A 14183-nucleotide genomic window follows, 5' to 3' on the forward strand; every position below is an offset into this window, starting at 1 on the left:
TCTTACCAGAATTCAGTCAAGCTGGCACCCTGGTCTCAGACTTCCAGAATTGTAAGAAATAAATTTCTATTGTTTATAAAAGCCACTCTATAATAATATTGTTATAGCAGCTTGAATGGACTAAGACAGCTCTACCTGTGTGCAAGCAAGTGTCTAAATTTCCCCTTTTCATAAAGACATCAGTCAAATTAGAGGTCCACCCAATTCTAGCCTGACCTCATATTAACTAATTGCATCTACATTGACCCTGTTTCTAAATAAAGCCTCATTGGAAGGTACTGGGAATTAGGACTTCAACCCATAGTAGCCCGTATGTTTAGTTTCTTCCAATACTAAGTTTAATTAATTTAAATGATTAGGGATAATTTTATTATGAGAGAATACTTATATGTGTGGAAAGAAAGAGAAATGTTTTAAAATGGGGAGAATGTAACAATAATTCCAGGTTCTCAATACTAATTGCCTCCAACAATCTCTACAAACATTACTATGGAGTCTTTACTCACTTGAAGCAGCTGAAGTAGATGATTGGTCTAAATAAAGTCTATAATTTTCTTGTGAGTCTAATAAGGGAATACGTATCACATAGCTATTTAATATAACCCGGCATTGAAAATGAGGAGAAAGAGAAAGATAAGCTAATTGTTGCAGTTGAAATATACTGATTTGACCATTTCTTAGGAGACCTTGGAGGATGAAATGCAGAACTTTATAAGATGAGGAGAAATGATTGCTGACACTGACTTGAAAATCGCATTTAGTTTCATGTTTTGCTACATGAGAATAAACACAAATTGTAAAATGCAGTATCTGATTTGCCAGGAAAGCAAATAAGGTATTGTTTGTATCTTTACTTACATTCATACCATATTTCAGTGTTTCTCTCTTGTTTTCCTCAGTGGGAAAACCCCCTAAAACGTATATTTTTCTTGTAACATTTTATAGGTATTGACTTAAACACCATTGATATCTAAACATATTATGTCACTGAAAAAAATGACTATCAAGACATTTAGTGTTTATATACCTGATGTTAAAATCTTTTTAATGCTGAGTTGATTCGATTAGTGACCCCAACCCTAATACTTCTTGTAACCATAAAAAGCAGTCTTTTAAAAATTGTAATACCTCATGAAACACTGGTTTTAATTTACTTCTCCTTGAAAGACCTCGCTGGGAATATTTGCATTGTCAGCAGCTTAAATTGACCACAGAGATAATAACTAATTTAGAAAACTGTAAGATGATTTAGGCATTTAAGATGTGTATAAGGTAATTAAAACCAAACGTTAGGAGAGCTAAGGCCTCACTGTAGTTGGTTATTCTATAGCTGGGGTCACTGCCTAAGTTCTATGAAGGCATATGTTCAATTTATGGTTGTAATGAGGAACATGGGGTATTTTGATTCTTCATTTGCTGTGCTCATCTCTAGAGGATGCAATTGCCTGTATTAAACAATGAACATGGACTCTTTTGTGGCGGATAATAAAAATGTGTAAGATAATACATGCCACATGCATGTATGTTTGGCATATGGCTTTTCTCTGTGTATGAAATTGTTGTCCTTTGTTGCTATCATGGAACAGGCTCATGGAAATGTTCATTATTAGCCACTTAGGAACAAGACCAATTCCTTTGACCTCATTAGTTTGATCATGATTATTCCATTTTAACTAATACATGGTATTTATGAAGGTGTTTTCCACAGATTATTCACTTGCAAGGGCATTTTGTGTTGTATTTTTTACTATTCTGCAAAAATAAAGATAAATAGATAAAGTTTAGGTAATAAAGTTTTCTTTTGTCACATGTTGAATGTAGTTGAATGTAGTAAAAGAAAAATCAGGTTTTTTCTTTTTTCTTTTTTTATTTTACACTTAAAAATGAATGACATCAGGGTTTCAGAATTTTTCTATATTTTGATATATTTGAAAATACTAGCACATACTCTTGGGATAAACTGAAAGAAACATTTATAACATCATGTTGTGATACAGGTTGAAGTAGAAGGACCAGCTTTTTATTCAGTGAAAACTTGCATTCATGCCAATATAAAGTCTGCAAAACCACAGTGAGCCTAGCTATATCCAGGACCTTACTCTTGGCTTAAAACAAAACAATGCAAATATAATCTTTCGATGGTAAAGAACATATGAAAGAGAAGGATCTTGAAACCTTTCTGATTTGGACAAACAGGTGAAGAATAACTGGAATTGGTGGGAAATATAGGAATAGAAAATGTGTTTACATCATAGTCTCATTTAATAAGATGTAGCAAACAACCATTTGGTGTTTGCACATGCAGCACTGCTGTCTCCTTGGTGTACTCTTCTTCACTAGTTGCAGTTGTGTGGGCTGCCAAAATCTTCACTTTGCCTCTCTGTGGTCATATCACTGAAGATTGGTCAATCGCAATGCCCAAATCTCTTATACTGATTGGTCTAGAGGTTGGTATGTGATCCAAACCTGGCCAATAAGGGTTACATCTAGGATGTTTACCTTTTTGGATCTTGCAGGAAGGGAGTTTGGGGTTTTTGGTTTTGTAGTAGGAGAGAAGTAGACTCTAAGCAATCTAGCCTAACCAAATAAAACCAATAAAAGGTAAGAGAAAATGAATGTCTGAGAGGAAGCAGATCTTCGTTGCTTCATTTCTAAGTACTATAGAACTCAGAGTTCCTTTTTCTCCTGAGCATCCTTCAAAGATATTCCTCTTCCTTTTTATTTTTTATTTTTTTCAGTTTAAGTTGGAAAAGTCCTACTTCATGAAATAAACAAGAACTCTTAATCAATATGGTATATGTTTGCATGTATATGTCCTACTTCTAATGTACTAGACATCTTCTCTTAAATATTTTAAGATATACACATACATATATATATATGTGTGTGTGTATATATATATATATGTAACTTTATTTAGACAAAATTTGAACCAGCTAACCCTTCACTAATATGAAAAAGGTAAATTTTACTTCACTGAATAATCATAAACCTTGAATTGGCAGCATCCAAATTATTAGAACTGTGCAGCATTAATGCTGATCTATGTAAACTGGGTTCATAAACTTGCTTGGGCCCTGGAAGCAACTTGCATTATTATGTATTTTTTCTCTCTAATTTTCAAATCAAATTCATTTGTCATTCATCCCCTTGAAATCAGATTCTGCAGCCACCTGGCTTTCCTCCAAAAGTCTTCCATTGTTTCACAAGCCATCCTCGTTTCCAATTCATTTTTCTTTATCCACTCTGTAAATTAGGTGGACCTGAATACTTAGGAAAGATTGAAAGCATTTGGTTGTTATTAAAGTAAGGATAGCTAACTCACACATGTGAAACATTAAAGAAACCTTACAAATGTTTGAGTAATTTATTTTTTTCTGTTGTTGTTTGGGGCTGTTGGGCATTTAACCACATCCTGCCATGCACATACTTGAGCTTCTCTCTTTATTACCAGGTAGAGTTTCTGACTAATAAAACAAACAAGGACAATATTTTAATTTTCTTTTCCCAACATTTTTATTGTTTTTATTTAAATGTAACATGCTATAACTGTTCGGCCTTTTGGGAGTTAGGAGGAGGGAGTGATTCTATACCTTTATGAGGAGTATTTTCAGAAGCAAAACTCAAATAGACACATATTTGTGGCTGATGCACTTTAACTTTGTGGGCCTAGGGCCATACTCCTACAGAGGCAGAGCTCTCAAAATCTCCAATTTTTTTTTTCAAACCTACAACATTCAGGGCTGAAACTGATTTTTTTTTTTTTTCAGTAGTTGCAAAAGGGACCAGAATTCTATTTCCATTTGAAGCAAATATGCCACTTTTAAATGCAAAAGAATGTCATTACTACTTACCAAACAATCTTCCTTCCTTCCTCCCTCCCTCCCTTCCTTCCTTCCTTCCTTCCTTCCTTCCTTCCTTCCTTCCTTCCTTCCTTCCTTCCTTCCTTCCTTCCTTCCTGTCTTTCTGTCTTTTCTCTCTTTCCTTTCTTTCTGGCTCTTGTTCACCCAGGCTGGAGTGCAGTGGCAAGATTATAGCTCACTGTAGCCTCAAACTCCTGGACCCAAGAGATCCTTCTGCTTCAGCCTCCTGAGTAATTGGGACCACAGGTACATGCCACCACGCATGGCTACATTTGTTTTGTTTTGTTTTGTTTTGTTTTGTTTTGTTTAAGAGAAGGATGTCTCCCTAGGTTTCTCAGGCCTGTCCAGAACTCTTGGACTCAAGCCATCCCATCTTCCCACCTCAGCCTCCCAAACTGCTGGGATTACAGGTGTAAGCTACTGCATCAGGCAGGATTTTTGTCTTACTGTGAGGGGAGTGTGGGAGAGACAGGGAGATGTTTTCTATTTTTGGTGTCTGCAAACTGTAATACATTTTGCTAGAAGCTGTTTTAGTGTCTTGAGTACTATAATGATTACTGTTTACACATAGCCTCTTTGGTAATCTAAATGGCTATGTGAAATAAGAATCCAGTTTGTGCCCTATTTGCTGTTACTGTGGTCATCCAATGTGTATTTGTCTCACCAAACATTTAATTTTGGTTGTGGGTGGTCTATGTTTATGTGTCAGGTGCAATTATTATTTTAAAATAAAGGAAAAAAAGATACCTAGTTTTGATAGGAACACATTACATTATAGCTCACAGACTGAATTACCAATTGAATTTTAACATCCATATTCCAACCACAACAATTAAACATTTTTATAATCTCGTTTGCCAAAAAACAAGTTGGAAGTAAAGTATGATGAAATGGAATTTAAGCTATAAGCCAAAAGACAGTGCCTCAAATGTGTTTCTTCTGAAATACAATTTTTTTGAAGAATATGACCTTTTATAGGATTATTTTATGCAAAAAAATTCTTCATAAAGCAATTTTAAAAAATAACAGATTAAATGGAAGTGCTGGTTAAGTACTGACACCTATAAGTTTATAAGAGAATCACAGAACACCAGCCTTTCAAGAGGTTAAACTTTAGTAAGACACATTTAGTGAGTCTTTTTTTTGTACCAAAATACTGTGTCCAAACAATAAAACACTTTTTCAAAACAAGAAATATGAAGCTAAAATTGCAGCATCAATATACTTTTATAGGTATTGATTAAAATTATTTAGAACAAATAGTATTTTTCTACATTTTTAAAATCACCACAGACACTGCAAATAAGGCTTATGTATTTATTTAGTGGAATACAATGTGATGATGATTGGTAAACTGTTATGTACTGTTTTCTATACCTGCTCTAACAAAATGAATTTTGATATGGTTACATTATGGAACCTTGTAAAGCTCTTTAAATTTACAGAAAACAAGTTTTATTTGGTTTTGTAAAGATGAGGTCATACAGCTTGAACAGGTTTTTGTATATGGTTACACATATACCAGTATACATTTGATTTGCTCAGTTTAAGTCCCTGGGAGAGTTGCACTTAATATCAAATGCTTTGATAGTTCCTTTGGGAAAGATGCATTATGTGGAATTTACAGAGGGTTTTTAGAGATGTGGACAGTCTCTTTACCTCCATGACATATGGCAAAAAATCACGAGTAAATAATGAGGCGAGGCTACTTAAATTTATTTAGCAATTAATTTTCCTTTTTTAGTATATTCTTGGAGGTAAATTGATGTATTGAAAGAGAGGAATTTGGCCTTCTGATCTATTTATTGAGAGAGGAAGCCTCGAGAGTAATGTATGGTTTCAAGTGATAGCAGACATCTCTCACTCAAGACATGGCACAGCATTGCCATATTTACTGTTGATGGTTATTACTGCAGAAATACAAATTAAGTCAACTGATAGCACATGGGCACTAATACTGCTTCCCTAATCCCAACTCCTATTTTTGAAGTGTTTGCCAAGTTTTAAAAACACTTTGTCGTGAACATGCATGTGGTGTGCTGAAGAAAAAGAAAAGATAAAGACAGCTGCTGAGGATACTCTTTAAAACCCCAAAAGATATTTAACATCCTATTAAATAAATAACTTAGAAAGCAATAGAAAGGGATGAAGGCAGAATGCACAAGCATACCATACTATTTGTATTGTTAGAACAGTTTCACACTAACATGTTTATATTTTTAAATTCTATTCAATTCTTCCATGAGACCACATCCAGAACTCCTTTGGTTGTGCATATGATATGACCCAAGTGCTTTCCAGTAAATGCTTGCGTGTATTACTGCTCATTGATTCATTAGGCTTGAATGAGCAATGAAGTCTTTGATATGAGTTCGTATTCCATAAATAACTTTCCCGAAGATCATTCATTCAACAGATTGTTCTATGTCCTTTAAGTTCTATCTCAGAAGTTTCAAAACAAAAACCTAACAACAACAACAACAAAAACCCGGCCACAATGTTTTTCACTTGGGAATAACTTCTATCCCATTTGATCTGCCTATATCTTGATTATAAGACATGATACAGAACTAATTAAAAAAACATCATATGTCAGCAGTGAATACAAAAACCTTCAAAGTCTGGCTTTCTTTTAAGCAAGCAGACATCTGCAACATGTCTTTGCCTTTCAAGCTACTGTCTTCATGAAGAATACCCACTATTCTTGGCAAAAGAGCCATGGTTCTGCTGCATCCACAAACATTGCCTTTCTCTATGAGTGTACCACCATTGGAAGAAAGTGAGCAGAGGTGTTTTTCCTTCGTGTTTTCTGTCCTCTCCTTGGAGCTCCTTTTCCATTCAATGCCACATACATTTGCCTCCCATTATGCTGCCAGTTAAAGGATGCATAGGTATTGTATCCATTTTCTTCTATCCTCTCCTTCAGCTTACAGTCATTGTTAAATTCTTTCTGCAAAGGAAAAACAACAGACTCTTTTATTCCTATGGTGATTGTACTTGATTTCATTTGATACAAATGATCCAGAGAACTCCAGTCCAAGGATTCTGTTTGTAGTTGCCATCTGTACCTAAGGTGTGTGCTTAATACATAATGTCAACAATAGAAAAGTAAATCTCAGAGCCACAAAACACATTCTGTTTGAAAGCACATGATACATTTTAATTGATCATCATAGTCATTTTTTGAAAGCCATTTTAAAAAGCTGATGCGCTTTGAATATTACATGGTTTAAGGGCCTAGAATAATTGTCAAGAAGTAGACATCCCACTAACAATATTTGTGATGAGTCAGTAATAAATAATAGTCTTATAAGGCTTCTTTTACAGTAATAACCAGGGGCCCAATGGGAAAAAATAGAACTAAAGGAAAGATATGGGCTTGTCAAGTTTGCAAACATTACCTACAAATCCACAATAAATACACACACATATTCATAAGAAAGCAGATCTTATAGCAAAACCACAATAGTTCTACATAACCAAAAAGGGGGATATCTTCCTTCCAAATATCAAATTTCTCAATTTAATGAAATTATTTGCAATATTCTATAGCTTGTAATTTTGACAGATTTTGCTCATGAACTCCAGGGATTGAAACCTAGGACATGGAATTCCTCATTTTGTGAACTACTGTGTTGAAGAAATTGTGAGCATGGTGAATAGCAATGCCTATATTGTATAAGCCTAAGGACTTTGATCCTGGGAAGTTCCATCCTATAGCCATAGAGCTTTGGTTTTGTTCAGGAGGCCAGCTGGATTTAAGGAGACATACCTGGACAAGGCTTTGCTCTCACTCACTCCACAAATCCAGGATCTTACTCTGGAGTTAAGAGGAGGTACCTCAATGATCTCAAGACTCTGGCTTTAGAAGTAAGCTCTTTTCTTATACTCAAACTAAAGTAGTTAAGAAGCTAAGGAATTGGAGCACTTGCCCTCTGGTTCTAACTTCTTCATCCAGAGCAAGGGCCCCGTAGGCATAGTTCAGTTGAGGACTCTACTTGGCAGTTTCTCTCACCTTGAGACATTTTGAAATTTCTACAAAATTCCAAATTCCTGAAAATGTATATGTTTATATACCTAGGTGTCTACAGGATATATCACAATTTTGAACATCATCAGAACCATAAGAAGCAGATATATTTTATGTTAATGTTACCAGCTCAAGTTACCTGTCCTGAAATATTTTAGTCTTAAGTACTTCTCTTCTATAAAGTAATATTTAAACATAACATTCAAATGATGATTTAACTGGCTGAAAGTAAGAAGGAAAGGTAAATTATTTAAGGTAAGGATTTGGATAAAACAAAAATAATTCTGTATTTCAAAGGAATATAAATCCTTAGTATAGATTTACTTTTATTCTCTTTATCTCAGTCTGTCTAAAACGACCTACTTTTCAAAGCAGAGTGAATTTTTAAAATATGGATAATTATGTTCATTTCAGTAAATGGGGTACATTTAGAGGCTAATGAAGGACAGAGATTATTTGAGGTGATTTCGTATTTCAGATGAAGCTATGTAGAGAAAAGTGGGAATGTATGCTTCATTAATTTTCCTCCCAAAAATTAATTTATAGAGTAATGTTTCTGAAATTGAAGTGCACATGTATCAGCCTTTTCTTTCAGATGTTTTAAATATTTGGGCCATAGATCAAAGGTACGAAAATCTCTGGAGAAGGGGCCTCGAATATATTGTTGACAGGATCTAAGAAAATCATAAGCAGTAATGTATAAAAAGAAAATTCAGGCTATGGCAAGGTCTCAAAAGCAGGGTTCGGGGAGTTTCTTAAAAAGAAGTTTGGATTTTTTCCAGCTACCTGAAAAATTTCTTTGGTCTTTAAATCATGCTCTATGAAGGCCTATTCTATTTAATTCCGTTTTATAATTTATTTACTGAATCCCATCTGTCAGGAGAAAACTCACAATACAATAGATACATTGCTTTGATAACGAATAATGAAAATATAAGAAAGGTATATAGTTTCCAAAAAGAAATAGAGGAAGATCATTCAAGAGAATAGATATAAAACTGGTTTAATCAGTCAATCTGAATCTTTGCCCAAATTCGATTTTTAGGAGGGCTTATGGAATCGATGGATACTGTATGAAACAAAAAAATGAAGGTAGAAATTACAAGAGTAGTCACCTAATATACAGAATTATATTAGATATGCATTCATAAATTTTGATGTTAGTCCTATTCCATTCTGAGCAGAACATTCAACTTGAATAAATTTTTTGTTTAATTTTAACAAGCCATAATTTTTCATTATTCCTAGTAGAAATGTAAAGTCACAGAAAAAAGAATTAATATTCTTCATTGTCTAATATGGTTAGACAATGAGTTTCTTTCTGAGACAGGCTGGAAGTGTAAATCATGTTCTGTAATTGACTGAGCTTCCAGGAGAGGTTAGGTTTATGCAATGTATAACTGTGCTCTGTACAGTTCTAAGTGCTGAACAAATAGCGGGGGACAAGACTGACCTCGCTGTCTCCAAGGTCACAATCTACTGGGAGAAGACACTGAACAAAAAACACATTAATAAGAGAAATCTCAGCTAAGTGCCACTGAAGATAATAGAAAGCCACTGGACTGTACTTTAGGTAAAGAATTTGAATGAAATAATTCACAGAGCTTAGAGCTCAAGATGAAGCATAAGCACAATCCATGAGCTGTGTTGGGGCAGAAGAAAAAAGGAGAAATGTGAAGAAGATTATTAAATATTTTTATGTCAGAGTTTATTTGAAAGTTATCCATTTCTCCCTGATGTCATGTTTTTAAATAAGTATATTTTATCAATTAAAATTATTTAAAATATTTTATATTCATTAAAATTATTTACATTTTCTTCCTTAGTCTAAATTAGTGTTAGCTGACTTTAAGACGTTGGGTCTAGACTAACTAATGAAAACATTAAACATGCCTCAAAAGTGATTATGATGTGAACCCCTAAATGGAACCACTTTTTATAATCGTCTGGTATTCCTCTGAGTTCATTAGGGGAGCCACGGTAATGGAGAAATTTTACTAAAATTCCTCTGACCCCCACACAAAAAAACCATTTACCCTAGTCCCAGGGACCAACTCAAAGCATGCCTGACTCCCCAGTTAAAAGTCTGATATTTGTAAAACGCAAGGTTACCCTACGTCCAAACCAGCAGTTCTCAAATTGTGGTTACTGCAACAGCAGCATCAGGAACACCTGGGACCATGTGAGGAATGGAAATTCTTGAACTGCACCACAGACTTATTGAATCAGAAAATATGGCTGTGAGTACCATTATTCTGTCTTTTAATAAGCCCTTCCAGTGATTCTGATGCATACTCAAGTTTGAGAGCCGCTGGTTCTAAACGGTCACTATCATCAGCCTTATGCTAATCAATAAAGTAAGTTTATCTACAAATTTAAAGTGAAATTCCTTTTTGATTACATAAAAGTGTAAAAATGACACAGGATCTGTTTTGAAAAATATAAAATTATTTAAGAGATTTGTGTCACAGATTTTATTTCTGGCCATATGTAACATTACATGTTCTCCAAAAAATTCAGTTAAAGTTTTTCCAAGTTTACAGCTGCCTTCGATACACTCCCCTGCAGTAGAATCCAGAGGGAAAAAAAAATGAAATTCAGTTAGCATCCCCTTGATGTACCTATGGGAGGGACACAATAAGATGGATCCACATGCACAAACTAATATACCCCTGTCATCATTCGAATGACAGCTAAGAGATTGAAACTTAGTTCCCAACTTTATCATAGGGCTGCTTTACTATACTTGATCCTTTCATACATGTAACAACCAATGATGCTGTAATTATTTCATATTTGTTAACATTTTCCCCTAAATATATTATAAATTATTTGAAGTCAAGGCCCATTTCTATACTTCTTTCTTATGCATCTTTTTATATGTCAAACAGTATCTGGCATATGGTAGATGTTGATATGATTGATTGATGCATTTTTTTTCTAAGGACCTGAACAGGACAAATTGTCTCACTGCTGGTAATTTAATTATTGTTACAATTGCAATTATAAAACAACTATTTGGTATTTTAAGTGAGATCTTAAATTTCTAAAAAATTGGTTTAAATGAGTTTGATCCAAGATTGCAGAAGTGGTATTCCAAATATTCAACACCTGGTATGGAATACAGCCATGGATGTGCCCAAAGGACTGCAGGGATATCTGCTCCACAAGGACCCTATTGCAAAGAATATTTCCCATATACATATATATGATTTTGAGGCATAATTTGAATTAATGGTTATTGTCTAGATAAATAAAATTCTAGAGTTGACTGAACAACAAGCAAAATGGTGTCTCTTGATGCATTTCCCCATTTCAGATTTTAACAAAATGCAAAACATCTGAGCCCTTGTTTTGTCTTCAGCCATAACACACACATAATACATGGGTTTCTACTCAGTTCAAGATCTTTATTCTTAGTGTTTTTTCTCCAAGTTGTCTGCAGTTCCCGTGCCAATCTGACCAGATGCTTCCGTGAGAGCCTGACTTGGTTAGCAGTTTAGAACATTCACAGACACATGCCAGCAGCAGCCTGTGTGGTGGACTAATGGGTGAACAACAGAGGAGATTAGAGAATTGGAAGAGCTGTTTGGCCAGCCCTTGAAACAGTGGTGACCGACCCACTGTGGCTCTATTTACTAGCAATAGAAGGATAACAAAGCTATTCAGTGTCTGGAGGAAACATTCCAAAACTGTGGTAATGATTTACTGAAGTGGATTTGAAAACAAAAGCAGAATACTTACTGAGCCATAGAGTTTCCCCTTCTTGTTCATGGCTAAGTAATAGTTGCTGTTAATGGCTTTGACGGCAACAACTCCGATTTCTACTGATGTTATCTCCAGGATGCCTAAAACATACAATTTGTAAAAGCTAAATAAATAATCCTAAAGCTATTTGGAAGAAAAGTAAAATCAAAAGAAACTATTGAGATTTTTTTTTTTTTTTTTTTTGGTGGTTCTAAAAACAAAAGGCTCAAAACATTGGTAAACAAACAAGCAAATCTTGTTCAATGTGTCTTAAAACCCAGCAAGTATTTCCAGCAAATATATGGAAGAAAGTAATAAGGCTTTAAAAGAATTCCCCTTCATTTTACTCTGAGCATACATAGAAAAATATTGTTTTAATTAAAATGTTTCCTTTGCTAACTCTGCATTTTCAACCCTATAAATATTGAAACAACTCCACTCAGTTTAGATTTCAAAATAAGTTATCAAAGCACATATCTGTACTATGGTATTAAATTAAATCTATAGCACATGTCAATAATATGTCAGATTACCTCAATATGTAAAAACAGTGGTAAACTATTTCTTCTTTGTAGGATCTAGATAAACTAAATCTCTTGGCTACATTTAACTGATAGATTCATTTTTGGCAAATGTGTTGACATTCTGAGATACAGAGAGACTAATCCCAACATTTACACTGTCTCTGAAATAGCAGAATCACTGCTCTGTGTTGGGGGAAAATCCATAAACATGGACTTTTAAAGTTTTTTTTTCTAGGAAAAATGGAAAATTGAGGGAAGTAGTAAGAGGTAGACAACAGCTCCTTTTCCCCTTATACACAAGTTTCTATTGCTGCATCTAAAGATAATTTTCTCGGAAAAGTTCGTAGATCACAATAGGGAAGGCAGTTTATCGTCTACCCGAAGTGCCCACCCATTTTAGTTTAAGAAGACTTAAGGAACTAAAACTACATATTTCAAAATTCTCAGCAGTTTGTTCAGGGTAGAGAAGTAGCATTGTGATTAGCATGTGGCTCCTGGAGCCAAAATACCTGGGTTCAACTCCTGGCTTTACATTTATTAGTGAATTACCACAGTAGAAGTCACTGAAGTGTCCCATGACTCAATTTTATTTGCAAAATGGGCAACATAATAGTACCTCCCTCATAATTTTGTTGTGAATATTAAATGAGATAGTACCTATAAAATGATTAGAATTTTCCTTAGTATCTTCTTAATTATCATTAGAGGGGAGTTTTTCTCCAACAGTTCCAGATTTTGGAAATTCTTCAATGGGCTTTGTAAATCCTGAGCAATACATACAAATTCCCATTGGCTTAATACATAAAATCTGAAAGTTGAGCATATTATCATTTGTCATGTATCATGAGAAACACCATCCCCAATGTTGTCTACAGATTATATGTTTTCACTCTACCCATAGAGATAGAGTGGCTTAACTTGTTCTCGAGAGATGAATACCTTCTGTCCTATTCCTTCACGGGTTAGCCTTATGGAGGCTAATAGAAATGCTTGAGTTTCCCCTGTTGCAAAGTTGACATAACCAGAGACTTTGCCAAAACTACATGTCAGAGACCCTTTTGTCCATGTATCTGTAGGAAGTCTCTGACCTAACACAGCACTCCTTTTCATCAAAAGAGGTATATCTCACTCTATTTGCAAGCCAAAACCAAGGAAAGATTGTGAAGGATAAAGGAGACATTATCTGTGGTTTTTTTACATCCATTTCCCTTATGCTGATAGTTGCCCTAAGGTATACACACACGTACAAATACACACACACACACATTTATTTGCATATTCTGAAAAATATTTTAATTCACACAATAACCCTCTAAGGATACTATTGTTGGTCTCGATTACAAATAAAAAAAAAAAAAAGGAAGATACTTAGATTATTTAACTCACACACACAGGTGGTAAGGTGCTAACGGTCAGGAATAATGGATGTTAACACTTAAGCCTCTGACTTTTAGATGCTATTGCTCGCCATCTCTGACTATGTTGCCTCTCCATCATCTCTTCCTCCTCTTTCCCATTCCTACAAGGGAATCCTGTTGTAAACCATCTGACAAAATGACTCATCAAGATAATTTTCTTTAATGACTTAATGTGCTGTTCCTCCCAAGGATGATGGCATGCCACAGAGGATAATGTCTGAATCTTAGAGAACAAAATCTAATATACTTTATTTATGTCATAAGCAGAAAATACAAAGCAGAGCAGGAGGTAGAATTCGGGGGCAAAAGATTAGGCAGTTCCTTACATTGTCTGGCTAAAAGACAAGAAAGTACTGTCAGTAAACTGCAAGATATTACCTTATGTATACTTTTGAAACTGAAAATTAATAGAACAAAGAGGAATGAAGGATGATTTTAATCAAAAAATAAACCAATATTTGAAGGTGCGTGCAACATTGTGGGATTAAACTATACTAACAGACTGAGCTATAGTAATAGTATAATATATATCTGAATTTTTGACCAATTATTTCTGAGGATGCACTGCATGTGGTATTGTAGATTATATTTAGCTTAGATA

General features: G+C 34.5%; 1 protein-coding gene across 1 annotated transcript in view; it reads right to left on the reverse strand.

Annotated features, from left to right (window-relative positions):
* Positions 1-5166: 5166 nt before the first annotated feature.
* FGF10 (fibroblast growth factor 10) overlaps positions 5167-14183 on the reverse strand; it is an 84885-nt gene continuing 75868 nt past the window's right edge. Inside the window, 2 exon segments of the mRNA NM_001193950.2 lie at positions 5167-6813; positions 11638-11741. Of these exon segments, the coding sequence (NP_001180879.1) occupies positions 6616-6813; positions 11638-11741 (302 nt within the window). The 3' untranslated portion in view covers positions 5167-6615.

This window comes from Macaca mulatta, chromosome 6 (assembly GCF_049350105.2).
Source record: "Macaca mulatta isolate MMU2019108-1 chromosome 6, T2T-MMU8v2.0, whole genome shotgun sequence".
NCBI classification, from domain to species: domain Eukaryota; kingdom Metazoa; phylum Chordata; class Mammalia; order Primates; family Cercopithecidae; genus Macaca; species Macaca mulatta.